The sequence below is a fragment of the Ceratotherium simum genome, chromosome 17 (genome assembly GCF_057802395.1).
Source record: "Ceratotherium simum simum isolate JZ-2026a chromosome 17, ASM5780239v1, whole genome shotgun sequence".
NCBI classification, from domain to species: domain Eukaryota; kingdom Metazoa; phylum Chordata; class Mammalia; order Perissodactyla; family Rhinocerotidae; genus Ceratotherium; species Ceratotherium simum.
The window spans coordinates 56,985,742-57,011,602 of record NC_141916.1 but is presented as its reverse complement, the minus strand read 5'-3'; the positions used below and the strand labels follow the sequence as shown (position 1 = coordinate 57,011,602).

Below are 25,861 nucleotides of genomic sequence, written 5' to 3'. Positions count from 1 at the left end.
TGTTGGGAGGATTATATGATACGGTGCATCTCATGGGCTTAGCACAGGGCCAGGCACATCGTACATTTTAGGAGGAAAACTTGCAAGTAGTTTTCAGTTCTCTTAGTGTAACTAGCTTGGTGAAGGGTGAGGTATGTCACATCCTAAAAGCGGAATCAGAACAGAGCTAAAACTTGTAGATCTGGCTCTGATGTGGGTGCTCATGGTTCCTGGCTAGGGTCCTTGCAAAGTGTGGCCTTGGGGTTCTTATTTTCCAGTCATCACCATATTTAAGGGTAAAGTGGAAGAGGTGGAGTTGCCTGTGGAGAAGGTAGACATCATCATCAGCGAGTGGATGGGCTACTGCCTGTTCTATGAGTCAATGCTCAACACGGTGATCTTTGCCAGGGACAAGTGGCTGGTAAGTGTTCTGCATGCTGTCCCCTCATTGGTCTGCTGGCTGGCTTGCTGCTCTACCCTTGGCCTACAGCCTAGGAAGAATATGAAGACTTCAGAGAGGACTTGGGCTAGAAGGTCACCTCTTCCAGGCCCCTCTCCTTAAACCAGATCTGCTTCAGGGATCAGAATGATTGTCCCCAGGTCCAACATGTGTAACTACCACCATGTTCTCCTGTAGGTCTACCCTGGGCCTCTTTGGCTATACTTGACACCCATTCTTTGTTGTTAAGACAAAAGTCTATTGTGGTCAACGAGTACTTAGGACTTGCATGGCTGCCAGAGCAGAGCATGCGTCTGACCTTAGTTTCTCCTGGCTGAAGGGTCATAACATCTTTCCCTGTTCATCATTGGACTAACCTTGTCCACCCTTCATTTGTTCCATTGACTCCACCTAGGTCCCTCTAATTTTCCCTGCTCCAAAATTAAAATTGAGCATCACTATCCTAGCCCTAACCCTGGTGACAGTCTGCTGAGTGAGAAATGCTGGCAAGGGGGTGCTTGTCTGGTGACTCTATGTGTAGTTCAAAATGTGATGTCTTTGTCAGGTGAATAGATTACAAGACCCATTTCCCCACAATTCATCAACAGAAACCTGGAGGGCTTATGTTTCCAGACCGGGCAGCTTTGTACGTGGTAGCAATTGAAGACAGACAGTACAAGGACTTCAAAATCCACTGTAAGTCACCTTTTGATCCTTTGTTGGGCTTTTATCGCACATTTGGGGAGAGAGGCACTTCAGCGGGCCTGAGATGAGCAGCCAGTCTCATGAACACAGCTGCTGTGCCTATGGAGGACTTTACCTGTGACCCTTTCTGGATTTTTCTCTCTAAATGTTTTCCTCTAGCCCCAAGGATGGGAGGTGTACAGAGGGAGAGTAAGCAGTGTGGCTGGTGTAAGATAAAGGGATGAGAGAATGAAGCAATGTGAAGAAAAAATGAATTGAAGCAGCAGAAGCTGCATTTTTGCAGAGAACACAGGCCAGGTGGCCGGAAGCCCGTCAAGGTTCAGTTATCCCAAAAGTCCACCACGGGGCTCAGGAATGCAGGTGTTTAGCCAGGCCAATCATTCTGAATCCTGCTTTTATACCACTCAGACTCAGCAAAATAGTATTGATTCTCTTTCACGTTAAGTAAAATATGGGGAGAGATGGAGACTGTGCATGTGTGTGTGCATGTGTGTGGCAGGGCACTCATATCCAAGTCTGTATTCATAATTCCTTATCAGATGAAAACTTGTTGTTCTCTTAGAAAAAAAAACCCTGCAAAATCTGCAATATTCGATCTGGTGCAAAAAGGCCTGTTTTGTTCTATTTCATTTAAAGGGTAACATTTCTCAGTGACGTAAGTCTGGTCCTCAATGAGATTATACCAAACATGTTTTCATAACATTGGCAACTGCCATGTCTCCTCAACCAGAACTAAACACAGCAAAGGAGCAAAGAATGCTTCACACAGGTGACATGCACACAGTCCAACCCAAAGCACAAGGTACAGACTTCAAATGGTCCAACGGACGCGGCAGGTCCGGGTTCCTGCCCCCACAGGGGCGAAGCCCTCCTTCGCAAGGTGACTGTGGAGGGTTCACAGACTGGACAGATGAGTAGATGCCTCCTGCCCTGAGAGGCTAAGACTCCACAGTTCAACACATCATTGCTCCATTGATTCGAACAATTGCCATCTGATCGTTGTTAGTGCTGCTGATGGTACCTCAGCTGAACTGTGCTCCAGAATGTGTGCATTTGTGTGCGTGTTCACACCCTTCTGGAAATGAAACATCAAAGTTTAGAGCCAGGTTCAGGAGAAGGCAGAAATGGGACAGTTATTTGAGGCTCTGTGCCCTCTGCCTCCAGCTAGTCTGGCGTCATTTCTAACATCTGATGAGCAAGGAGAGGTGGAGTGGCCTAGGTCAGATGATCGTGCTTTGAAGTCTGCCTGGCCTGGGCTCCAATCCTACCTGGGTGACTGCGAGCACCCTAACGTCTTTGAGCCTCGGAGATAACATGACCAATCCCCTAGACTTGTCGTGGGGATCGAGTGAGGTGATGTAGATCAAAGGACAGGACAGCTCTTGGTGCTACCTCGCAGCGGGATCTGGTCTCCGAACCTGTCAGTGTGCCCCCTTCTGCTTTCTGCTCGTGCCTCTGGCAACGGAGCCCGACTGCCAAGATGGTTGGCCTCCATGGCTCAGAATCTAGGACAGATGTGTTCTCATGGCAGAGCGCAGAAACAACTCAACAGTGAACGTTGATCAAACGCATATATAAATAGGACATATTTTGCCCTGGAGCTGCATTATTATGCTGCTTTTGGAATTCTCACCATAGCCGTACTGAAGAGTGTTTTGAGGAGAACCTTCAGGCGCATTCTTCGTTCTCACGCACACTTAAATATTTGTTGAGCTCCTACCCTAGGCCCAGCTCTTTTAGGGACTTCCTCATGGTTCAAGAGTAAACATACCTTCCCCTCCTCCCTTGCCCTGGATGTGTTCAGGAACCTCTGGGGCATGCACACTGTAATGTGCCAGCTGGGGCCCGGGGGGTGGCCTGAGGGCACCAGGGGGTGGTTGTGGATACTGAGCTGCTAGCCCAGCACTCGAGATCACGTGATGTAGTCTTGCACTGCCTGTTGCAGTTTTTGTAGCTTCTGGGAAAGAAAAAAAAAAAAGTCAGCCCCATTTTTTCTTGAGGAATACTTGCTCTGGAGTCTCTGTCAAAAAAAAAAAAAAAAAAAACACCTAACAAAATCCAAAAATCAAACACACACTTAAAATTTATTTAAAATACTGTTAAGCTTTCTATTTAATTGCTTTTTAAAAATGATCTGTTTTTGTTTTTGGTAAAGGAAGCAAGCCCATTTAGAAATCTGTTTCAAATAAATGAAGATTTTGGTTACTCTTGAGTTCTAAACCAAAAGTAAAGCATAAAGGTTGCTGGTTGCTAAGAGAATAATTGTAAGCAAATTTCAGTTTGCTCAAGAACCAGTTAAAAGAGAAAAATCTTAAAGGGGGGCAGGAGAATGAGACATGCTCAACTTCTTTCAGAAATTAAGTTGTTAGTAAAACAGCTTCCTCCCCTGCCCCCCTCTCCTCTGCTCCCCTCCTCTCCTTTTCCTTTACTTCCTCAACCACACACAACATGGGAACACAAGAATGAGTGAAATACAGAACCTGCCCTCAATTTGCTCACTAGCTACTAGAGGACATGTAGGAAGGGAGACAGATGACTGGCCTGTGCTAGGCTCACAGTACGTATTTTGTATGGTGAATGAATGAGTAATGAATGAAGGAATAAAAGTAAGCAAAGGAATGTGCAAGGTATAGTGTTTGACCCTGAGAGAGGAACAGTCATTTCTTAAAATTTCTCCTATGGAGGAGATTTATAGTATTTCAAAATTGGAAGGAAACTTGATAGGTATTCTATTTGATTTCTTACCCAGTACACGAATGTACAACCTGCTGGGGATCAGAGGGATGGGCAGCAGCTTCCCAGCTGATGGGAAGACGAAGAGGAAGGCCTCGTGCAGAGTCAGCGGTGCCTGCACTTGGAAGGCTGGAGGGCAGGACCTCAGTGGCTGTCCATGGGTTTCTCCTCCACCTCCACCCCGACATCTAGAGTTCTATTCTCTGGCACGAGCCTATTTTATACAAGGAGCTGACTTTGTTCTAAGAGGCTAAAATGTATGAAACTATTGTAAACACCTTCCCTTCTGTCTAGAGGAGAAACTGTAAGTGGCACCTGGTGGCACTTGCCCTAGTTTTCTCTGACCACATTCTGAGGCAGTCCTTTAAGCCCCAGCTTTGAGAGAAACTCAAATTACTGGGGCCAGGGTGGGAGGGAGGATGTAGCTACATCTCTCTCCAGTGAGAAGTAAAATTTGTTCTCCAGTACTTCGTGTTTCTTTTTCCCCAGCTACTTTTAAGATTTTCTCTTTGTTTTGATATTCATCAGATTGACTCTGATGTGTCTGGATGTGTTTTTCTTTGTATTTATCCTGCTTGAGATTCTATGGGATTCTGTGATCTGTGGGCTGCTGACTTCATTAGCTTAGGAAAATTTTCAGCCATTATCTCTACAAATATTATTTTCTGCCTGATTTTCTTTCTCTTCTCCTTCATGAACTCCAATTACACATTTGTTAGATATTGTCCCATGGATCTTGGATGCTCTACTTTTTTTCTCTTTTATTTTCCTCTTTGTGTTTAAGTTTGGATAATTTTTATTGACCTGTTTTCAAGTTTATTTATTATTTCCTTTGATGTATCCATTCTGCTAGTAAGTTCATTGAAAGAATTCTTTATCTCAGATATTGTGATTTTCATTTCTACATTTCCATTGGCTATTTTTTATAGTTTCCATCTCATTGATGAAATTCTCCATGTGTTCATGCATTTCTCCAGCTTTTCCATTAGATTATTTAATATATTTATTATAGGTACCTTAAAGTATCTGTTGGATAATTCCAATACTTGTGCTATCTCTGAGTCTAGTTCTATAGACTATTTTTTCTTTTGGTGATAGGTCATATTTTTTTCCATTTTCAAGTGTTTTGTAATTTTTGTTAATGCTGGACATTGTAAGTAAAAGAACAGTAGAGACAGAGGAATAATAATTATGCTCAGAAAAGAGCATGCCTTTTCCTCTGCCGGGCTATTAAAGTGGGATTTGAGTCTGTAGCTATGATAGGTCTGAGCTTGGTTGTTGTTTAAGTTACATGCATTGCACCATAGTGCAGTCCTTTACAACAGTTTGTTTTAATCTATAAATGAAAGTTCACAGGTGCTTCTGATGTTATTTTATAAATCTGCAGAAAATTAATAACAATATTTCCTGGTGGCCAAGGACCCTCACCCCACATTCACTCAAAAGATAAGACATAATTGCAACAAAAAATTAATGTGCTTGATTTGTATCCTCTCCCATCCCTGCTCCACTTATGGTAAAGGAGCTAGTGGGAAATGAATGGTCAGCAGAAAAGAGAGAAAAAAATCTAATGCCCTGGATGCCCTGTCCCTTGAATAACTGAAAATGGGGCAGTCTAGCTGGGGAGGGAGCTAAGACATGAATTAACCCCTGAAAAGGTAACTAAAACACCAGGCATTGCGGAGCAGTACAGGCATTATATGTTTGGGAATAAACTTCAGGTAAAAATAGCATTACTGGTGGGCCATATTGTGCCAGATGCTGTGCTGTAGGTGCTGAGGGTACAGCAGGAGAGGTCCCACGGTTGGGAGTGGTTGGCGAAGTTTTCGTGAGACTCTAAGCTCACCATTTGAGGACTGGAAGGGACTTTAAAGATCATCTAGCCCAAGGGCTTCTAAACTCTGGTTGGAATTGCCTATATTCCAGCTTCCTGGGTCCCAAATCTGGAGATTCTGTTTCAGTATGTCTGGTTTTGGTCCAGGAATCTGTATTTTTAAAAGTGTCCCAGATGATCCTGGAACACGGAACCACTGAACCAAACTGCTCACTTTACAAACATGCCAGAGAAGGGACTTGATCTGCCCATGGTCACACAGCTCGGATGGAGGCAAAGCCAGAGCTCAAACTGCATAATGATAACAATGACTGTGTATCAAGGGCTGTCTGTGTGCCAGGGGCTGTCTCATGTACTTTACACGTCCTATCACAATTCATCCTCTAACAACCCCAGAGAGGAGCCATAATGATCATCCTCTCCATTTTAGAGAAGAAACCAACTCTCTGAGAGGTTGAATTCTTGTCTAAGGTCACACAGCAAATAAGGGGCAGAGCCCAGATTTGAACTCCAAAGCCCAGGCCTTTAAACTGTGGCACACGTGGACTCAGGATTTGCGCATCACTCACACTGAACCTTCACTGGGGGCAGGGTCGAGAGGGGCAGGAGCGGCTGCAGGCCTCTTAAGGAAGGGTTTCAACAAAGGCAGCATGTCTCAGTGTGTGTGTGTGACCTGGGGAGAGGATGGATAGCTGTTTCCAGATTCTAGAAGGGGGTCTTCTCTGAAGCGTGTCCTGTAGCCAACTGAACAGCTTCCTTCCCCAAACATAGGTAGGTCTCAGCTGGGAATTTGGCCCCAGCCTCGGGCGATTTACTGGGCTATGACTGGCATCTTATCCTGAAGCCAGAATCTCACGAGTGGCTCACCCTTTGGGAGATGATTGTTTTCTCTGCCTCTTCTCCCTGAGGAAGGTCTTTGTGTGCCTTAGAAAAGAAACTGAGTCAAAAGAGCGAAGGTTTCTCTGACTGTTCAACACCCCCCCACACACCCCCTCTCCCACACACAGACAGGGACATAAGTTCCCTAAGATACCATTTGTTTGATGAATGTTTTGAAAGACAATTTAATACTATAAGATTTTAGAGAAAAGCATCTCTCTTTCAATGCATTGCTAAACCTGTCTGAATAAACAAGAGATGAGATTCAGCTGCCAGTAACTAAAGACGCTGCGAAGGCCACCCTCTGCAGTGAGGGGAGAGGAAGTTGCCTTCCTGGTTGCTGTCACAACTGGCCCAGTGCGGCTGAAGGGTTAGGGGCCAAGCTGGGTCTGAGCCCTGGCTCCACTGTTTCCCTGAGGTGTGCTATTGAGCCAGACACTGCGTGTGAGCCAGATGCCAGCTTCTCCCGGCCCCGGTTTTGTCATCGGTCATATAGAAGTGTCTGTATGGGGTTGCTGGCTAAATTAAATGAAGAGTCTGCCCTGAGCTAGGTAATCAGTCACTGAGAGCAATGATTACCATCATTTAAGGGGGATCTTGGACCATTCGACTTGCATTCATTTACTCACCAACCTGCACCCTAAATCTTTCTCCCTCTCAAAGCGTCTTATAAGCAGCCCCAACAAGGGGCAAGGAGCACTGCTGGGAGGTTTATGCCCCTCCTGGAGGATATTCCTTATGAGATGGATCCTTAGTGAGTGCACCATGGCATGTGAGAAAGGCAGACTCTCGTGGACCCGCCCAAAGCCCTCATTTTGCAGTTGCGAAAACTGAGGTTCAGAGATGTTAGAGAATTCACACAAGGGCCTGGCCAGTAAGCGGTGGTGCTGGATTCTAACTGTAGCCTATTTCACTTTAAAAGCCTGTGTTTCTCTCTGCTGCGTTCAAGGTTCAGTTGGCGGGAATGGGAGGAGGGAGAGAGATGGGCCTTCTGGGTGTGGAGAGTGGCTTGAGCAGAGGCACTGAGATAGAAATGTGGATGGCATGGCAGATAAAACGGTTCATAGGAGGCCGCTGGCTCAGCGAGGGAGACAGGAAAGTAGGCACTGGAAAGAGTCAGGTAATTTGGGTTCTAGTCTTGGCCCCGCAGCATTCTAGCTGTGTGACCTTGGAGAAGCTTCTCAGCCTCTCTGAGCTTTAGTTTCCCTAACCATAAAGTGGGACCTGAACAAATGAGATAATGAATGTGAGCATTTGGCACATTGCAAAGCCCTCCACCCAGAGGAGCTATTTTCCTCTCCTGATGCAGGGGAACATGGGCTGCCCCTCACCCTCTGTGAGGGCCTGCTGTGCTCTAGCACTCAGGAGGGTCAGGGAGACTTCTGGGGGTCCTGCTGCCCACCCTCACGTCTCGCTCTGTTCATACAGGGTGGGAGAATGTCTATGGCTTTGACATGACCTGCATCCGGGACGTGGCCATGAAGGAGCCCCTGGTGGACATCGTGGATCCAAAGCAAGTGGTGACCAATGCCTGTTTAATAAAGGTCTGCAGACTCCTCCTGCTTGGGCCTGGGCATGCTGGGAACCTGGCTGTGCCTCCCTGGGAAGCTATGGGCCTGGAGTAAAGGCCACACCAGCTCCTGCACGGCCCGGCCTGGTGAGGCAAGGCTGCCTTGGCCAGAGCCTCTGGCACCCCATGGTGACAGTCAAAAGCAGGCACTGTCACTGAGCAGAGCCGTGGACTGGACGGTGGCACAGCTGAGGGGAGGGGGTCAGTGCATGTCCCTTGGTGGTGCAAGGTGGGGAGGGGGAGGGGCATCAGAAGAGGAGAGGAAGGAAGGGGGAGGGGCATCAGAGGAGGAGATGAGGGAAGGGGAGGGCAGGGACATCAGAGGAGGAGAAGAGGAGAGGAGGAGGGGCATCAGAGGAGAGGAGGGGGAGGGGCATCAGACGAGGGAGGGGGGCGGCGGGGGGGGGGGGACGGGTAGCATCAAGGAGAGCACACCCTGGAGACAGGAGGGTAACTCAGGTTTGGGGAAGCTTTACCATTCAGAGGTGGATGTCCCTATCAGGAAAGAATCCCTAGCTCAACGTGCTGTGTAATGGGCAGTACACTCCCCACTCCAAGCACACATCTGACCTGGCCAGACAGAGCCCCTGTCACCCCCAGCGTCCTTGTTTGCACGTGCTCTGACATCTTTTCTTCCATTGCTTTCTTCAGTGCGGATGAAGCACAGCTGGTCAGCACCCTCAGCACCCCAATCCTTAGTGCATTCTTCTTACTAAATATTCAGACATGCTCAATTTCATAGAGTAACAATAAAAGCTCCCCTTCCTTTCAGCTCCACACTCCTCCCAGAGGTAACCATTGTTCACAGGAGGGGTTGACCATTACATTCCTTTTTCTAAGTCTTTGCATTTATATATGCTAACATATCATGTGGAACCACATAAAACTCATGATATTTAGCTGCTTTTTTAAAATCTAGAAAAACATCAGTTTCATATGGTTCAAGTTAATTTTTTAATTAAAAAATCTGGGTTCATTAAGTATTCACCAACCCCCCAGCCCTCATCTTGTAAAACATCCTTGCCTGCTCTGGTCCTGTACCTGCCACTTCTTTTCTGGAAGTACTGGGGTGGAGGACTGGACACTTACGGTGGATAAAGAGGGAGGAGTCCAGGGCCACTGGAGGTGACAGGGAGTTTCTGAAGGACTGAGGCAAACTGCTGCTTTGCCCAGGTGAGAGCTGTCCTTTGTCCCTGGACATAACCTTCCTAAGAAGAACCATAGCCCTCGGTCCACAGTGTCACTGCAGCATTGAGAAGGGACCTCTGAGGGAAAATAGAACCGGATGAGCCTCACACAGGTCTCGTTAGATGCTGCCTCCCTATTGTGACATCTGCCTGAGAGGTCTGGCTTGGAGCCTCCGTTGACAGAGATCTCACTACTTCTTAACTCGGCCCGTTCCAAGTCCAGGCAGGATTGATTGTGAGCAAATGTGTCCTTTTATTTCTTCCTACCAGCCCCTCTGTCCCTGAAGCCTCTCCCTTCAGGTGTCCCAAACAAGAACCAGGAAAGAACACCCCAAACAAGCTCACTCATAGTGCAAAACATTTCTGTAAATATTGCAGGAGAGATAGAAGTCGACTGTGCAACTGAATTTGCCAGAATGACACATGGCACTTGTATCTAACCATTAGGCACCTGCATGTAATGGCTTCAGCTTGGGGATAAAATTCCTTCAGCGTGCTTGGGCCCCAGGTCGCTTTCCGCCCCGGACCTGCAGGTGTGGCCACTGCACTTCTGTAGGTCTACCGCTGGCCATGTGGTGGTCTGGCCTGCTTCTATCCCCTGGGCCGCACTGGTCTCCCTCCTCCTCTCCCAGCTCCCAGCCCAGAACCAGCAAGGGTCTTTCTCTCCGTGACACCTGAGTGCAGTTGGGGGCTAAGCAGCCGCAGTCAATGAAGGAGGGGCAGGTGGGGCGTGTATTACACACACTCCTTCTGAAAACTCCTCTGGCTATGTCAGGACTGCAGCTCTGTGCTGACGTCCTGCCCCCTCCCCGTGCCTCTGACCTTTCCTCCCATGTTCTCTGAGAAGGGTGAGGAGTGTCTGTCTGCTTCTGCAGCCAGGAGAGCCCCTCTGTCAGCGCTCTCACTAATGTGCTAAGCAATGTCTTGCCAAGCCTGTTGGAAAACACTTGCCCTTCTTCACACACTTAATTGCTATTTTCATCGCTATTAACGTTGCAGAGTGTGACACTTTATTATAATTAAGACTCTGTTTTGACCAGACTTCTGCTCTGAGACATCCATTTGTAACATGATTTGGTGGTGGGGATAGCAGCGGCCAGGGCCTCTTCTGAGTAACTGAGGCCTGTGGAGCCCTCTGCTTCGTCAGGGTCACCTGAGGCCGAGGCAGGCGGTCTCCTGGAGTCTCAGAGATGCTGCTGCTGCTGCAGAAAGAAAGAAACCTTCCAGCAAAGGGATCTGGGCTCTGGGGAGCTGGGATAACTGGATCTGACTCTGCAGGCTTTGGGTCTGAGAGGAAGGGGGACCTGAGCCCAGAGGGCCTCTGTGTCTCTGAAGCCCAGAGACAACTGATCCCATCCTCACAGATGGCCGGCCCCCCTCCAAAAGACCAACTGCATCCAGTGTCACCATTTTAATGTATAGCTTCATTACGTTGGATCTTGAAGGCTTTTTTGTTCCTTCAGAGGCCCCTATTATGATGCAAATATCTGTAGGACCCACTGAACACTGTCAGCTAACACAGGCGTTGATAGCTGACATTAAGTTGATGGACATCTGAGAGCAAGTCCCTGTAGAGATGGAATTCCTGACAGATGGGGTGGTGTGTGTGTGTGCCTTTGTGTGTGTGTGTGCATGCACGCTGAAAGGGGTGAAGAAGTGAGGGGAGTGACAGAAGGAGAAAAGCACCATGTCTGGATGTGGCAAAGCCTGCTTCCCAGTGCTCCCTGTCTGTGTCCAGACCAAGAGTTTTGGATATTTTGGGTAAGGCATGAGGAGTCATGAAAGGTTTTGGATCCAGGGAGCAGCACAGTCTGAACGGATCTGAAAGAGACTAGCCGGTTGGTGGTATGAAGGAGAAGCCTGGGGAGGAAGGAAAGTCATCAGCAGGGAGCCCCGTTGCGAGAAGACTGATGAGTGTCAGGTGCTATGTGACACAGCCAGGGTACACAGACCAATAAGGTGCAGCCTCTGCCCCCAGAGGGCTCCAGTCTAACGGTGGGGGTGAGAGCAGAGAATGTGAGGCTGCTGAGATGAGCCAGGAGCTAGGGTGGAAAGACCAGGCTGGGCTGGTAGCAGAGAGGACCCAGAGAGAAAGATACCAGGAACCTTGGACAGGGCCTGGCACCTGGCGGGCTGGCCCTGACAAAGAAGATGGAAAAGTCAACGAGTGTAGACAGTGAGCCTGGTGGATGTGCTGGTGCCGTTTTAAAAAATACAATTAAGCACAGCTTGCTCTGAGAGTTGCTGAACTGGAGGGAACCTCTGGACATGTGGCCATCATGAACGCTGACAGGCACTAGGTCTAAAAAGGTTTCCTTTCTAAAAGTTTGGGAATGGCCCAAACTCAGAGGGTGACATGTAATGGAGGACCCCTTACACTCGGGCCCTAGGGCAAAGGGAAAAAGTATTAGGAGAGGGAAGCAGTGAAGGGATAAGGGTTGGCCAGCTGAAATGCAGGACGAGCCAGCAGTGTGCTCTGAGAGCGGAGCCTGCTGGAGTATGTCCCAGACGAGGAGGGTGGGGGCCCGATGTGGTCAGGCTTACACTCAGCTCTGAAGGTGGTAGAACACACTCAGAAGAGAAAGGCAGGATGATGAGGAGTCAGAAATCACGACTCACGATAAATGAACGAGAAACCCGGGCAGTTTGCATTGGAGAAGAAAAGGTTTTAGGGGACCCCTGTGAGCTTGAACAGACATTTGGCTTATTCTGTGGGCGGAAGTTACAGAGACTGGTGCGGGCTCTACTCGTTAGTTTGGAAGAAGGACCTACGGACTGGAGATGTTAGGAAGGGGAGTTAGCTGCCGGCTAGGTAGTGACAGTGTTCAGGCAAGCACCAGATGGCCCCTTCCTGGGAATGCTTCCGAGGGGGCTCTTGCATTGGATAGAAGGAGACTGGCTTTCTAATTTCATCAAATTCTGCACACCTGACCTGGGGCTCACCATTCCGCTAGCTCTTGTTCTCTATCCTTGGAATCTAGAAGTGCAGCATAACTTGCATTTGAAGTGACGTCACTGAGGGGCGCCCCCATTCCCCTGAACCTGCAATCCTACCCTCTTCTTAACCAACAGGTCAGAGCTTCAGCTCCCCCCAGAGGATGTCTTGGCTGCTCGCCCTAGACCACAGCAGGGCTCTGATCTGCCCCTGACCACACCTCCTCCTCTGTCCACCCCTGTGGCGGCAGGACTTTTCTTTGAAGGCCCCGGGATGCTTTGCATCTGCTTTTCCTTTATTTATCCTAGAAATATGTAGAGATAAAAGCCATTTCTGCTACTCCATTTTGTCTCTTCCCCGCTCTTGTTTCCCCACCCTCAGACCCCTCTCTCCTACTCATTCCTCGGGTCTCAGAGAGCCCTGGGAACCAGCCCAGGCACACAGGCTCTGTCTGGTGCTCATAGAGCTTTCAGGACGGTGGGCAGCTCTTCCTCTGACCTCACTGAAAGCTGTCCACACGCCTCTCGGGCTCTTGGAAGGTTTTCCCTGTCTCTTCGGAGCCAGCAAACAGCAGGTCAGCATCCTTCACAAGAAAAGAACATCACACTGCAAACCGTCTTTCATTACACTTGCTCCCCATGCAGGATTGATTTTCAGCCACTTCCCAACTGAAATTGTTAGTTATTAGTTCTTCGTGTTCTCCGTTCTCCAGCCAGAACCGAACACTTCTCACCTCTTATTTCCTCCTTTTATTTATTTATTTTTAACTGTCTGGGCTTGTGATAATGGTCAGCAGAACTTCCCTCTGCTCAGTCTGTGACTAGGGGTGGGCTCAGGTCCTCACTCCGGAGATAATGCTCATGCCTCCTATTGCTGGGAACTTGAACATCAGAAACTGGGAAATGAGTAGTCTGGTTCACCTGACCGTCTGGGAGGGCTTGGTAAAGCACAGCTTGCTGCTTTGATTCAGTAGGTCTGGGATGCCTTCTCCTCTCAGAAGGAGAGAAGGCATCTTGCTTCCAGGTGATGGGGATGCTCATCATCCAGGGACACACCGTGAGAACGACCAGATGAATGTAGCAATGCTGAGGTGGACCGTTCTGAGAATATTCAGATTGGGTTTAGGGATGCTCTGTCTAATTAATCGTTCTCTTCTTTCCCCTCTCCATCCCCCATCAGTCCCCACCCCCCGCAGATTTACCTTCCTAGTTCTGTTCCCCTCAGGTTCTGATTCAAGTCCGTTGGCACCATAGCTTGAGCATGCTCCACTCTAGAAAGGACAGAGGAGGTCATTGGGAGGGTGGTGAGTGGGTTTGGGAAGTCATCTCAAGAGTGATGACACCCCTGGGGAGTCTACCATCAGCAGTCTCCATGGGAATGAAGCTGCGGACCAGGACCCAGACCTGGCGGGGCTGCTAAGCGTCCGGCGTTCTCTCTTCTCTGGGCTGCAGGAAGTGGACATTTACACGGTGAAGACGGAAGAGCTGTCGTTCACGTCTGCCTTCTGCCTGCAGATCCAGCGCAACGACTACATCCATGCCCTGGTCACCTATTTTAACATTGAATTTACCAAGTGCCACAAGAAAATGGGGTTTTCCACAGGTGAGCCTTTTGTTGGCATTCCAGACCACCCCGCCATGTTGAGGCTTTGTGGGAAGTGACCAGGGCTGGCCTTCACTTGGAGGGCCCAAGGCATTAGCCAGTGGCTTTTACTTGGCATCTCATAAGACTTCTGCAGCCACAGAGGAATTGTACGTCCCCACACTTTTGGCTGCCCAAGGAGAAGGTAAATAAAACTGTGGCTGGCATAGCAGAGCTGAGAGTGTGTGTTGGGTGAGGAGAGGCAGGGGGTGGGGCCCATGGAGGAGGCTCCACGGAGACTTTTCAAAAGCGTATTTGTTCATTTAGCATTCACTGAGCACATTCTGTGTGAGGGGGTAAGGATACAGAGTGGAATAAGATTTCTCTATCTCCATGGCCGTGCCTTACTACAGGATTCAACGTCTCTCTCAGTAGACTGCAAATGATGTCTCTGTCTCCTTCCTTTCTTCACCACTTCTGCTCTAATCCATCCTCATTAAGTCCTTGACAGTGTTCCCTAGGACCACCAATGCTCCCCTCCCAGCCCTCCTTTAGAGGTGCCTCATTGCCTGTAGCAGATAAGCCCAAATTTCCTAGCCTGGGAAATGAGGGTTCCATGACCTGGCCCTAGCCCACTTCTCCAACCGCATTTCTCATCACCCCTTATTTGCTTTGCCTTCTACCCCTGTCCCATTGCTGCCACTGCACACACAGTCCAGTCACATGAACACCTGGCAGTTCCCTGAACTTAGTGAGGCTTTTAAGTCTCTGGGCCATTGCCTCTGCACATACCAACCCCTTGTCCCTCTGGGTGTGCCGGGGGGGACAAGAGGGTCTTTGTCAGAGGCCCTTGTCATCTCCTGTCCTCCTGTATCAGTTTGCTAGGGCTGCCATAACAAAGTACCACAGCCTGGGTGGCTTAAACAACAGAAATTTATTTCTCATGGTTCTGGAGGCTAGAAGTCCAAGATCAAGGTGTCGGCGGGGCTGCTTTCCCGAGGCCTCTCTCCTTGGCTTGCATGGCCACCTTCTCACTGTGTCCTCGCGTGGCCTTTCCTCTGTGTGTGCACATCCCTGGTGTCTCTTCTTCCTATAGGGAGACCAGTCAGGTTGAATTAGGGCCCACCCTAACAGCCTCATTTTAACTCAATCACCTCTTTAAAGGCCCTATGTCCAAACAGAGTCACTTTCTGGGTTACCAGGGGTCAGGGCTTCAGCACATGAATTTTGGGGAGACATAATTGTGACCATAACACCCCCCCCTTCTCCTCTCCTGGCCAACTCTAGCACAGGCCTCATCTCTCGCTCAGGTATTACTGGATCCCCTCCTTCCCTCTTGGGTCGTGGTTAGGTGTCCTTCTCGGCGCTCCCCAGCATAAGTACTTACATCTGTCATAGCGATGTTTGTAGTGATACATAGGCACAGTAACACAAAGGAAACAAAACAGTATTAAAAAGGGTAGAAAAAGTCAAGGAAAAGAAATCTCTCCCCATCTGTCCCAGTTCCATGCCTCAGAGGCATATGTTTTTAATGATTTCCTTTGTATCCTTCCAGAAAACTTAACGGTGCACAAGCACATATGTATCTATATATACTTTTCTTTTTGCTTTTTATTTTGAAATAATTATAGACTCACAGGAAGTTGTAAAAATAGTACATAGAGTTCTGTGAAGCCTTCGTCCAGCTCCTGCCTTTGGCGGCATCTTATAGACCTGTAGTACAATATCAACACGACACCTTTTAGAAACACCAGTTGGCTCATACAGTATACACTGGCCTCTGCCACCTTGGCTTGATTTAACAGTATGTCTTGGAGATACTTCCATAGCCTCACAGAGATATCTGCTTTCTTTTTTTAAACAACTATACACAATTTCAATGAGGATGTGCCATCATTTATTCAACATTTCTACCCTTTTTTTGCAAACCTCAGTTTCCCCATGGGCCAGCCTTACATCTCATTAATCTCTGCACTCCTGGCTTCTACAGCAGTGCTGGGCTCAGAGTAGGTTCTGAACAAATCTCTGTTCAATGAGTATATGAAGATATGACTCCTGCCCTTGGGGATGACTTCGTATTGACCATTCATGTGAAGTCTCCCTGGGAACCGGAAGCATGTTGTTGGGAGGGAGTGAGTGTGCATGGGGCAGGAATAGGTGAGTTCTACCAGAATTCAAGGATATGATTATTCACTGCCTGAAGCCATGGTAACGATGATCCTCTTCTACCTGTGGACGGAAACGGCAAGAGACTTATCTAATCCCTCACAGAAGGGAGGGATTTTCCAGAATCAATGTCTCCTGACCACCAAGACCAGGGTCTTCTGGTCTCCATCAGGTCAGTGCTGGTGCTTCCCTGCCCTGGGGGAAACCAGGGACCCCTGATCTGGGTCATTATAGATGCTACCCTCCTTAAAAAAGCAGCAGGAAAGCTCATCTTCCAGTGGGCAGGAACAGCCAGCCAGGGAAGGGAGATTTTAGCTGGATCTTGAGGGAAGAGGAAGACTCAGCCTTGCCATGGTGAGGAGTAGGGGGCAGTGAGGGGGCTGTGGAGCCTGCTTGAGGACCATGGCTATGCCTGGAGGCCAGGGGTGGAGCCACAGTGGCTGGCTCTGCCTCTACCATCCCTAGGATGATGCCTCCTGGAGGGTCTGCCCTGTTGCAGGTGATGAGAAAGTCAGTGGGCAAGGGTACTCTGGGTTTCCAGAGCCTGGGCTCCAGCCCTGTAGCTCTCAGCCAGGGTTTTCCATTTCCTGATCAATTTCCAGTCCTTGAGGTCAAGCAGGCAGCCTGCTGGGCCTCTGTCCGAAGGTGGCTCTCTGGTGGCAGGGACAACATTCCCAATGCCCGTGGAGGAGGCTTGGTTAAACTCAAGTTCAGCATCAAAGAAGTCAGCCCCGGGCTGCCTGAGAGGTGGTGAGGCTTTGCCCTCAGTGTTGAAGTCCCTAGCCCTTTGGCTCCTTTCCTTCCTATTCTCTGGTCACACCCCCCTCAGAGTCCCACACAAGTCCCTGTGAAAGAAATGATGAGGAGTATGTTTCGTAAGCTCAGAGACCATGGGTCTAGATCAAGGCCTGAGCCTGCTCCTTTGTCCTTATGGCATTACATTCCCTCCCTTTGGCACAGAATCCCAGAAACTTAGGTTCTGAAAGGACATCGAGGGGGTCGTACCGTCCTCTGTTTCCCATGCCTTGGTGCCGTACTTCTCCAAATGTGGTCTCTGGACCTGCAGCATCAGCCTCACCTGGGAACTCTATAGAAATGCAAATTGTTGGGCCCCACCCCAGACCTACAGGGTCAGAATCTCTGGGGGTGGGCCCAGAAATCTGTGTCTTAACAAGCTTTCCAGGTGATTGTGATGCACGAGTCAGTGTGAGAACCACTGCCCTGCTGCATGACTGCCTGAACAGGATGACTGTGACTTTGGCCAGTGTTGCCACCCTTCTGGAAGGGTGGTTCCATCTCCTGAGGAAGGGATCCCCTCTGTTCCCACAAGGCTTTCCCTTCTCTGGCTGGTGTAGACCCCTCTTGCTGCAGCATTCCCAGAGAGACAGAGGTCAGGGCAAAGTCATTTGTTGAGCTGCTTTCTTGGCCTCCTTGGGATGTCAGCGTGGAGCTCCCCGCACGCAGCAGACGCCTTGACCAGTTAGTGTGGTTTGCAGTGGGCTTTACTCAGACCCTCTGCACTCTGACCACCAAGGCAACAGTATGTCCTTTTTATTTTTAAGGACCTCAGATGCACAAGATTAGATTAATGCTAATTCTTGGTTCATGACACATTATGATCATTAGGTCATGCACAGTTCCCTTTTTGCTTATTTATTAATATAATGAGCACCCGTGAACTGACCACCTAACTCAGTAACTAGAATGTAAATAAACTATTATTAACTAGAATGTAACTAACTAGAAATAAATTTATTATTGTTATTAGGGTGTAAATACATTAGTTAACATCAAGAAATAAACGATTATTAATTACGATATAAATATTAACAAGAAATACATTATTAATAAATACAATATGATTACATTTATAATTAACAAATGTAAGTAAATTAGTTCATAGTCACATAATAAATCCCTGGGAGCTCACCACCTAACTCAGTGACTTAAATGCTACCGGTACCTTTGCATCTCCCTGGACGCTATCCCATCCCGCCCATATCGCCTCTAGATGAATAGTATCCTGAATTTTGCGTTCCTTATCCCCTTCTGTTTTAAAAAAGTTTCATCACATGGATGTGTAGGCCTAAGCAATGTATTGTGTGGTCTCAGCTATTGCTGAACTTCATGCAAAGTGTAGCCTGCTGTATGTGGCCGCTCCCCAGTGACCCCGGACTGAATCCCCATCTCAGCCCGGCCCGGCCGGCTCTGGGGGGCCCACTCTGCAGCATGTATTGTGCAGCTTGAGAATCGGCCCTGTTAACGGCTCTGGCGTCTCCTCTCTGTAGCTCCAGGCAGAAGCCGTAATGGGCACTGCCGCCCAGGGGTCCAGGCTATGCCAGCCAGCGGGCCCAGCTGCCCCTCCCCTTGGACACGTCCTCGGTGGGTGGGGGTAGGAAATGGGAACTGGGGCCCTGGGGCTGCTGTGCGGTGGGTGGAAGGGCAGTAGGCCGAGCAGAAGCAGGCCTGGGTTGGAGTCCTAATTTTTCCAGGAATCAGGAAGGTAGGGTGATCAGCCAATGGAGATGACCTTGAGCGAGTTTCTTTCTGGGCCTTGAGCTGGTTATGTGTGAAATGACATGGCTGGACCTGGGTTGCCTGGCAGCCCCTTTCCAGCTTTGCCATCCTGTGACATTAGTCCTTTTCTCAGGTCAAAGAAGCTTCTTGGTGCATAATCTTTAATTCTCCATAAAGCTTGTGAAGCCCCTAGGGAATACAGTTGCAAGTTTACAGCTAGAAAAAGTATCAAATTCCAGGAAAAACTACCAGCCACGTGGCCATTGGGAAGTGAAACAGGAAGCAGGACTCCATTCCCTTTCCAAAAGCACCAGGAAAAGTCTTGAGAGGCCCCTGCCATTTGTTCCCACAGCCCCGGGGCTCCCCACCCCATCCTTGGTCACAGCTCCCACCAGACTTTATCCCTAGCTACCTGAGTGTCTTCTCACTTAGGCTGTAGGATCTGGGGGGGCAAGGCTATTTTGGTTGCTGTGCCCCAAATTTAGGACCATATCTGGCACATGATAAAAGATGTCTGTTGAATGAATGAATGAATGCATGAATGAATGAATGAATGAATGAATGCATATGCACTTGGAATGCTGTGGCAGTGCTGGTCAACATGTTTCAAAATATAGAACAAAAATTGTCCATAATCCAGAACCAAAGAGACTGTGAAGGGGAGGGGGCTAGAGGGAGGAAGAACAGGGGAGGCGGCTTGTGTAGTCAGGATGTTGAGTATGAAGGTGTCTTCATAACAGGGAAGGCTGAGAGCCAACCAGTCTTGGAGGTTGTAATTGGGGCAGAGAGGAGAGGGAAAGACCTGCTCACTGACAAGAACTCTCGGTGTCATCCACAGCCCTGTGGTGAATGTGCACCCTTGTGCACAGCAGCTTTCCGGATGCTTCTCCAGGACATTTTAGACCACTAGAGTGAGGCAGCGTAACTTGGCAGGCCAGAGCCATAGTTTATGGATAAATAAAATGATATACCATCTTCCATAATGACAAAATAACCACCTAATGCATTGGCTTAGTAACACCCTAACGTGGGCCCAGTATTGTTGGAGGTAGGTGACCATAACATTTATCTTTCAATTAAGGACGCTTTTGAGAATGAAGGGGAAAGCTATTAATAATTACTCCAGGAAAACAGAAGTAAACTGGAATTGTCCTGGACACAGCAGGAGGATCCGTCATCTCTAGTAAACATCCTTTCCCCCTTCTCCTCTCATCTAATCCTCACAGTACCTCAGGAGATACTGTGGTACTGATATCATGCCCCACATTCTGCAGATGTAGAAAATGAGCCCCAGGGTCACAGTACAAATACATGGCAAAGTGGAGACTGGAAACTGGGCCTGTGGTTGCATAATTAAATGTCCTTCCCACTGATATCCACCCAAGAGATGTTAATGGAATCTAACGATTGGGTTTGCACAGTGATGTCAGCCATGGCTGTGTATCTATGTTACCTAGGGAGAGATTTTTAAGTCTTAGTAAGCCTGCCCTCTTCCCACTCCCCGGAATTACTGAATTCAAATCTCTAAGAGTAGAGTGAAAACATCTGAATTTTACTAAGTTTCTCCTGGACACCTTGATGGAGAATTAGGATTGAGAACACTGGTTTAGACAATTTGTCCATGGCTAATGGACCCATCATAGAAGTGAGATGTTTGGGGAAGTTCTTAAACTTTTGAAGTTGATGTGAAAAAAAGATCACTTTCCTCCAACCCAAGGCTGGCATGTTTTTTGGGACCACCATCAGAAGCAGACTCCTGGGCTTGAAGGCTGGCAAATCCAAGCCAGTGAAGTCTCTGGGATTCTCGTAAGGCATCTGATGAGGTGACGGAAGGAAGCTGCTTGAATCCCCTTGCCTGAAGGTCTTTAAGAACAGGAGAGACACCTGTCTGAGCTGGCGTAGGTGGAAGAGGGGGCGAGAGTACTGTCAGTCACACACTGCCATTCTCTGCACACACCAGAGACTGTCTTTTGACAGTTTATTTGGATGTAGTCGGCAGAGAAGGTGCTGGGAGCAAGTGGACATTGTCTGTAGACAGCAGTGTGCTTTAGAGGCCAGGAAGGCTGGGTATATTTGTGAATCCGGGATGTGAGAGGCACAGATTGCACATTCATGGTCTTCTTTCAAGCCTTTCCAAATGCTCAGGCTGCTCTTTCCGCCATGACCTTGGGTTTGCCTTGATTTCCCAAATGCACACATTGAAGGCCACTCGAGTCTCTATCTCTATCTAGATCACTGACATTTGGTCAGTCCACTTCATTGCAATGGGCAAAGAAAGACAGACTGTTCACCACCATTAAAATAGATCTTGGGGTTTGAAAGATCTTAGTGGTCACCTGATCTGACTTGGTGCATGATAAATCCCCAGTCAGTGGTGGTTGTGTGAACACCTCCAGGTGGACCCCACATAGCTCATATGATTGTGGGGCAGCTCTAATTCTTCCTGGTGAACTAAGAATCTACCTTCCATTAATTCCCAGTGACTAGCCTTTGTTCTGCCTCCAAAGCCATACATAAGGCCACATATAAGTCTTGAGACATGTGACGGATTTTGAAGTGTTTGAAAGGCACTTATTATGTTCTGCCCAAGTCTTCTCATCTTTTGCTCTGGTCCTAAGCAAAGAGGAAGCGAGTATTAATGAGTCCTGCATCCTGGTAGAGGAAGGCAAGAGCCTGCAGGGCCGAGAGGAACTTATTATAGAGTGGGTTCTTCTACAATGCATAGGTTCCAAGTCCGCAGCGTAAGTGAACATCTGTGGGTACACCGAAGCATCTCACAATGTCTACTCTCTGGGTTTTTACCATGGGTCACTTATCAGTACTTGTAGATCTGCCAGTGTGGTGGTAGGCACTGAGGATATAACAGTAGACAAGCCTGGCATGGTCCCTGCCCTCATAGAGATCGCAGTCTTGTGGAGGGCGCAAACAAGCGAAAAAAAATCCAAGGGCATTGATGCTGCAGCCGAACAGACACCATGGTAACATAAACTCAGAAGGCCCTTAATTCAGGTGGCTGGTCAGGCAAGACTTCCCAGGAAGTGACCTTGAAGGATGGGGAAGAGAGAGCCTGGTGAGTAGTGGGGAAAGAGTGTTCCAAAGATGGCTGCTGCAGAGGAAGATGGACCATAAGCAGGGTCCCTCATTTTGCGGTAGAATTGGTAGTGTGCCAAGAGGAGATGAATGGGATTTAGTGGCAAATACAGGGGAGATGCAAGCATCGTGTGGCTTTGGATCACGCGAGAGGTATGACCTGTGAACTGGTGATGGGGATGTGGAATGAGAATCATCCCTCATTTCTTTCTTTTTTTTTTTTTGTTGTGAAATTTTTGTTGTACATTATTGTTTATCAGTCACCATATAAGTGCATCCCTCCATCCCTTGTGCCCACCCCCCACCCCCCTAGCCCCTGGTAACCACCAAACAGTTCTATCTGTCCGTGTGTTGGTTTATCTTCCACATATGAGTGAAATCATGCACTGTTTGTCTTTCTCTTTTTGGCTTATTTCACTCAACATAATACCCTCCAGGTCCTTCCATGTTGTTGCAAATGGGACAATTTTGTCTCTTTTTATGGCTGAGTAGTATTCCATGGTATATATATACCACATCTTCTTTATCCAATCATCAGTCGAGGGACACTTGGGTTGCTTCCATGTCTTGGCTGTAGTGAATAATGCTGTGATGAACATAGGGGTGCATAAGCCTCTTTGGATTGTTGATTTCAGGTTCACTGGGCAGATACCCAGTAGTGGGATAGGTGGATCATAAGGTATTTCTATTTTTAATTTTTTGAGGAATCTCCATACTGTTTTCCATAGAGGCTGCACCAGTTTGCATTCCCACCAGCAGTGGATTAGGGTTCCCATTTCTCCACAGCTTCTCCAGCATTTGTTGTTTTTTGTCTTGGTGATTATAGCCATTCTAACGGGTGTAAGATGATGTATCTTAGTGTGGTTTTGATTTTCATTTCCCTGATGATTAGTGATGTTGAGCATCTTTTCATGTGCCTATCGACCATCTGTATATCTTCTTTGGAGAAGTGTCTGTTCATTTCCTCTGCCCATTTTTTGATCAGGTTGTTTGTATTTTTGTTATTCAGTTGTGTGAGTTCTTTATATATTATGGAGATTAATCCCTTGTCAGATATATGGTTTGCAAATATTTTTTCCCAGCTGGTGGGTTCCCCATTCGTTTTGATTCTGGTTTCATTTGCCTTGTAGAAGCTCTTTAATCTGATGAAGTCCCACTTGTTTATTTTTTCTTTTGTTTCCCTTGTCTGAGTAGACATGGAATTCAAAAAGATCCCTTGATGGCTGATGACGAGTAGTGTACTACCTATATTTTCCTCCAGGAGTTTTATAGTTTCAGGTCTCACCTTCAGGTCTTTGATCCATTTTGAGTTAATTTTTGTGTATGGCGAAAGAAGGTGGTCTACTTTCATTCTTTTGCAAGTGGCTGTCCAGTTTTCCCAGCATCATTTATTGAAGAGACTAACCTTTCTCCACGGTATGTCCTTAGCTCCTTTGTCAAAGATTAGCTGCCCGTAGATGAGAGGTTTTATTTCTGGACTTTCAATTCTGTTCCATTGATCTGTGTGTCTGTTTTTGTAACAGTACCATGCTGTTTTAATTACTATCGCTTTGTAGTATGTTTTGAAGTCAGGGCTTGTGATGCCTCCAGCCTTGTTCTTCTTTTTCAGGATTGCTTTAGCTATACGGGGTCTTTTGTTGCCCCATATGAATGTTAGTATTCTTTGTTCTATTTCTGTGAAGAATGTCCTTGGGATTCTGATTGGGATTGCATTGAATCTGTAGATTGCTTTAGGTAGTATGGACATTTTAACTATGTTTATTCTTCCAATCCAAGTACATGGAATATTTTTCCATTTCTTTATGTCATCATTGGTTTCACTCAATAATGTCTTATAGTTTTCATTGTATAGGTCTTTCACTTCCTTGGTTAAATTTACTCCTAGATATTTTATTCTTTTTGTTGCAATTGTAAATGGAATTGTCTTCTTGAGTTCTCTTTCTGTTAGTTTGTTGTTGGTATATAGAAATGCAACTGATTTCTGTAAGTTGATTTTGTACCCTGCCACTTGGCTGTAGTTGTTGATTATTTCTAATAGTTTTCCAATGGATTTTTTAGGGTTTTCTGTATATAAGATCACGTCATCTGCAAACAGTGAGAGTTTCACTTCTTCGTTGCCTATTTGGATTCCTGTTATTCCTTTTTCTTGCCTAATTGCTCTGGCCAGAACCTCCAGTACTGTGCTGCATAAGAGTGGGGAGAGTGGGCACGCTTGTCTTGTCCCTGTTTTCAGAGGGATGGCTTTCAGTTTTTCCCTATTGAATATGATGTTGGCTGTGGGTTTGTCATATATGGCCTTTATTATGTTAAGGTACTTTCCTTCTATACCCATTTTGTTGAGAGTTTTTATTATAAATGGATGTTGGATCTTGTCAAAAGCCTTCTCTGCTTCTATTGAGATGATCATATGGTTTTTATTCCTCTTTTTGTCAATGTGGTGTATCACATTGATTGATTTGCGGATGTTGAACCATCCCTGTGTCCCTGGTATAAATCCCACTTGATCATGGTGTGTGATCTTTCTAATGTATTGCTGTATTTGGTTTGCCAATATTTTGTTGAGGATTTTTGCATCTATGTTCACCAGAGATATTGGTCTGTACTTTTCCTTCTTAGTATTATCCTTGTCAGGCTTTGGCATCAGGGTGATGTTGGCCTCGTAGAATGTGCTAGGAAGTGTTCCATATTCCTCTATTTTTTGGAATAGTTTGAGAAGGATAGGTATTAAGTCTTCTTTGAATGTTTGGTAAAATTCTCCAGAGAAGCCATCTGGTCCTGGACTTTCATTTTTTGGGAGGTTTTTGATTACTGTTTCAATCTCTTTACTTGTGATTGGTCTATTCAGATTCTCTATTTCTTCTTGATTCAGTTTTGGGAAGCTGTATGAGTCTAGGAATTTATCCATTTCTTCTAGATTGTCCAATTTGTTGGCATATAGTTTTTCATAGTATTCTCTTATAATCTTTTGTATTTCTGTGGTATCTGTTGTAATTTCTCCTTTTTTCATTTCTAATTTTATTTATTTGAGCCTTCTCTCTTTTTTTCTTGGTGAGTCTGGCTAAAGGTTTGTCAATTTTGTTTATCTTCTCAAAGAACCAGCTCTTTGTTTCATTGATCCTTTCTACTGTTTTTTTGATTTCAATTTCATTTATTTCTGCTCTGATTTTTATTATTTCCCTCCTTCTGCTGACTTTAGGCTTTGTTTGTTCTTCTTTTTCTAATTCTGTTAGGCGTAGTTTGAGGTTGCTTATTCCTCATTTCTTTCTGATCCAGTTAGGAAGGCACAGCTGAAACCCCACAGCATGCCTGGGCCAAGAATACCAGGTTTGGTTCTAGGGCAAAGAAGCAGGCAGGAAAAACTGTTTGTAGGATTGGGGTGTCAGTGGAACTGGGGAAACTGGTTTAGCTGCGGAGTTTGCATAAATGATGTCATTTAAGGGGAGACAGGAGGGCCTACTCTACAAATCTCTCCCCCACACTGTCTGAACATCTTCACTCCATTGAACTAATGAAAAAGCAGCATTTTGAGATTCGTTTGTGTCAATGAGTTTAGTTGGTGAGAGGGTATTCATCCTCCACCCATTGGTATGAACTTGTAATATCAACTTGTTTCTCTTCTGTTCCCCAGCTAAGATCTGCAGTCCTGAGGGGATGGGAATTTGATAGGAGGAGGTCACTGGGGCTGATTGGGGAGTTCTGCAGGGGCAGGAAGTTAGTTCTACGAAGGCTGGGCACCTGACTCAACAAGAGAGTTGGTGGTGGTGGGGTCAGTGAATCTCAGCGGAAGCCCAGCAACTTCTAGGCAGGGTCCCAGCCTCAGCCCTTCTGGAGACATCTTCTCTGACTCTTCCTTCTCACCTCCCCTTTCCTTCACCCCTCAGCCCCTGATGCCCCCTACACCCACTGGAAGCAGACTGTCTTCTATCTGGAAGATTACCTCACTGTCCGGAGGGGGGAAGAAATCTATGGGACCATATCCATGAAGCCAAATGCCAAAAATGTGGTGAGTGTCGAGGCTGCCTCTGTGTGGGCTGGGGTCAGAGAGAAGAAGGGACCCGTGGAGCTGACTCCTGGGGAGTCCTAGGACCCCCTCGCCCAGGTTCCTCAGTGCCTTGTGCACAATCAAAAGTTACTGGGGGGCAGTAGGAATCCGGGTTTGGATGTGACCGGGCATAATTAAACAACTCCAACCTCGGCTCCTTAAAACTCACAGACTGTCTCTAGGCCCCCTGCAGACTCTTTCAGC

At 47.2% G+C, this 25,861-nt stretch overlaps 2 protein-coding genes across 4 annotated transcripts in view; one reads left to right on the top strand and one right to left on the bottom strand.

The window, feature by feature from the left end:
* The window catches only part of PRMT8 (protein arginine methyltransferase 8), a 91,740-nt gene that overhangs the window by 65,288 nt on the left and 591 nt on the right, over positions 1-25,861 (top strand). The window contains exons 5-9 of the mRNA XM_004438756.3: positions 258-400; positions 1,027-1,114; positions 7,998-8,113; positions 13,713-13,863; positions 25,497-25,618. Of these exons, the coding sequence (XP_004438813.1) occupies positions 258-400; positions 1,027-1,114; positions 7,998-8,113; positions 13,713-13,863; positions 25,497-25,618 (620 nt within the window). The remainder of the gene's footprint in view (positions 1-257; positions 401-1,026; positions 1,115-7,997; positions 8,114-13,712; positions 13,864-25,496; positions 25,619-25,861) is intronic.
* Positions 14,789-25,861, bottom strand: part of CRACR2A (calcium release activated channel regulator 2A) — a 156,085-nt gene continuing 145,012 nt past the window's right edge. For all 3 annotated transcript variants that reach the window (XR_015555015.1, XR_015555014.1, XR_015555016.1), the window contains one exon: positions 14,789-14,932. The gene's annotated coding sequence lies outside the window, so the exon portion shown is untranslated. The remainder of the gene's footprint in view (positions 14,933-25,861) is intronic.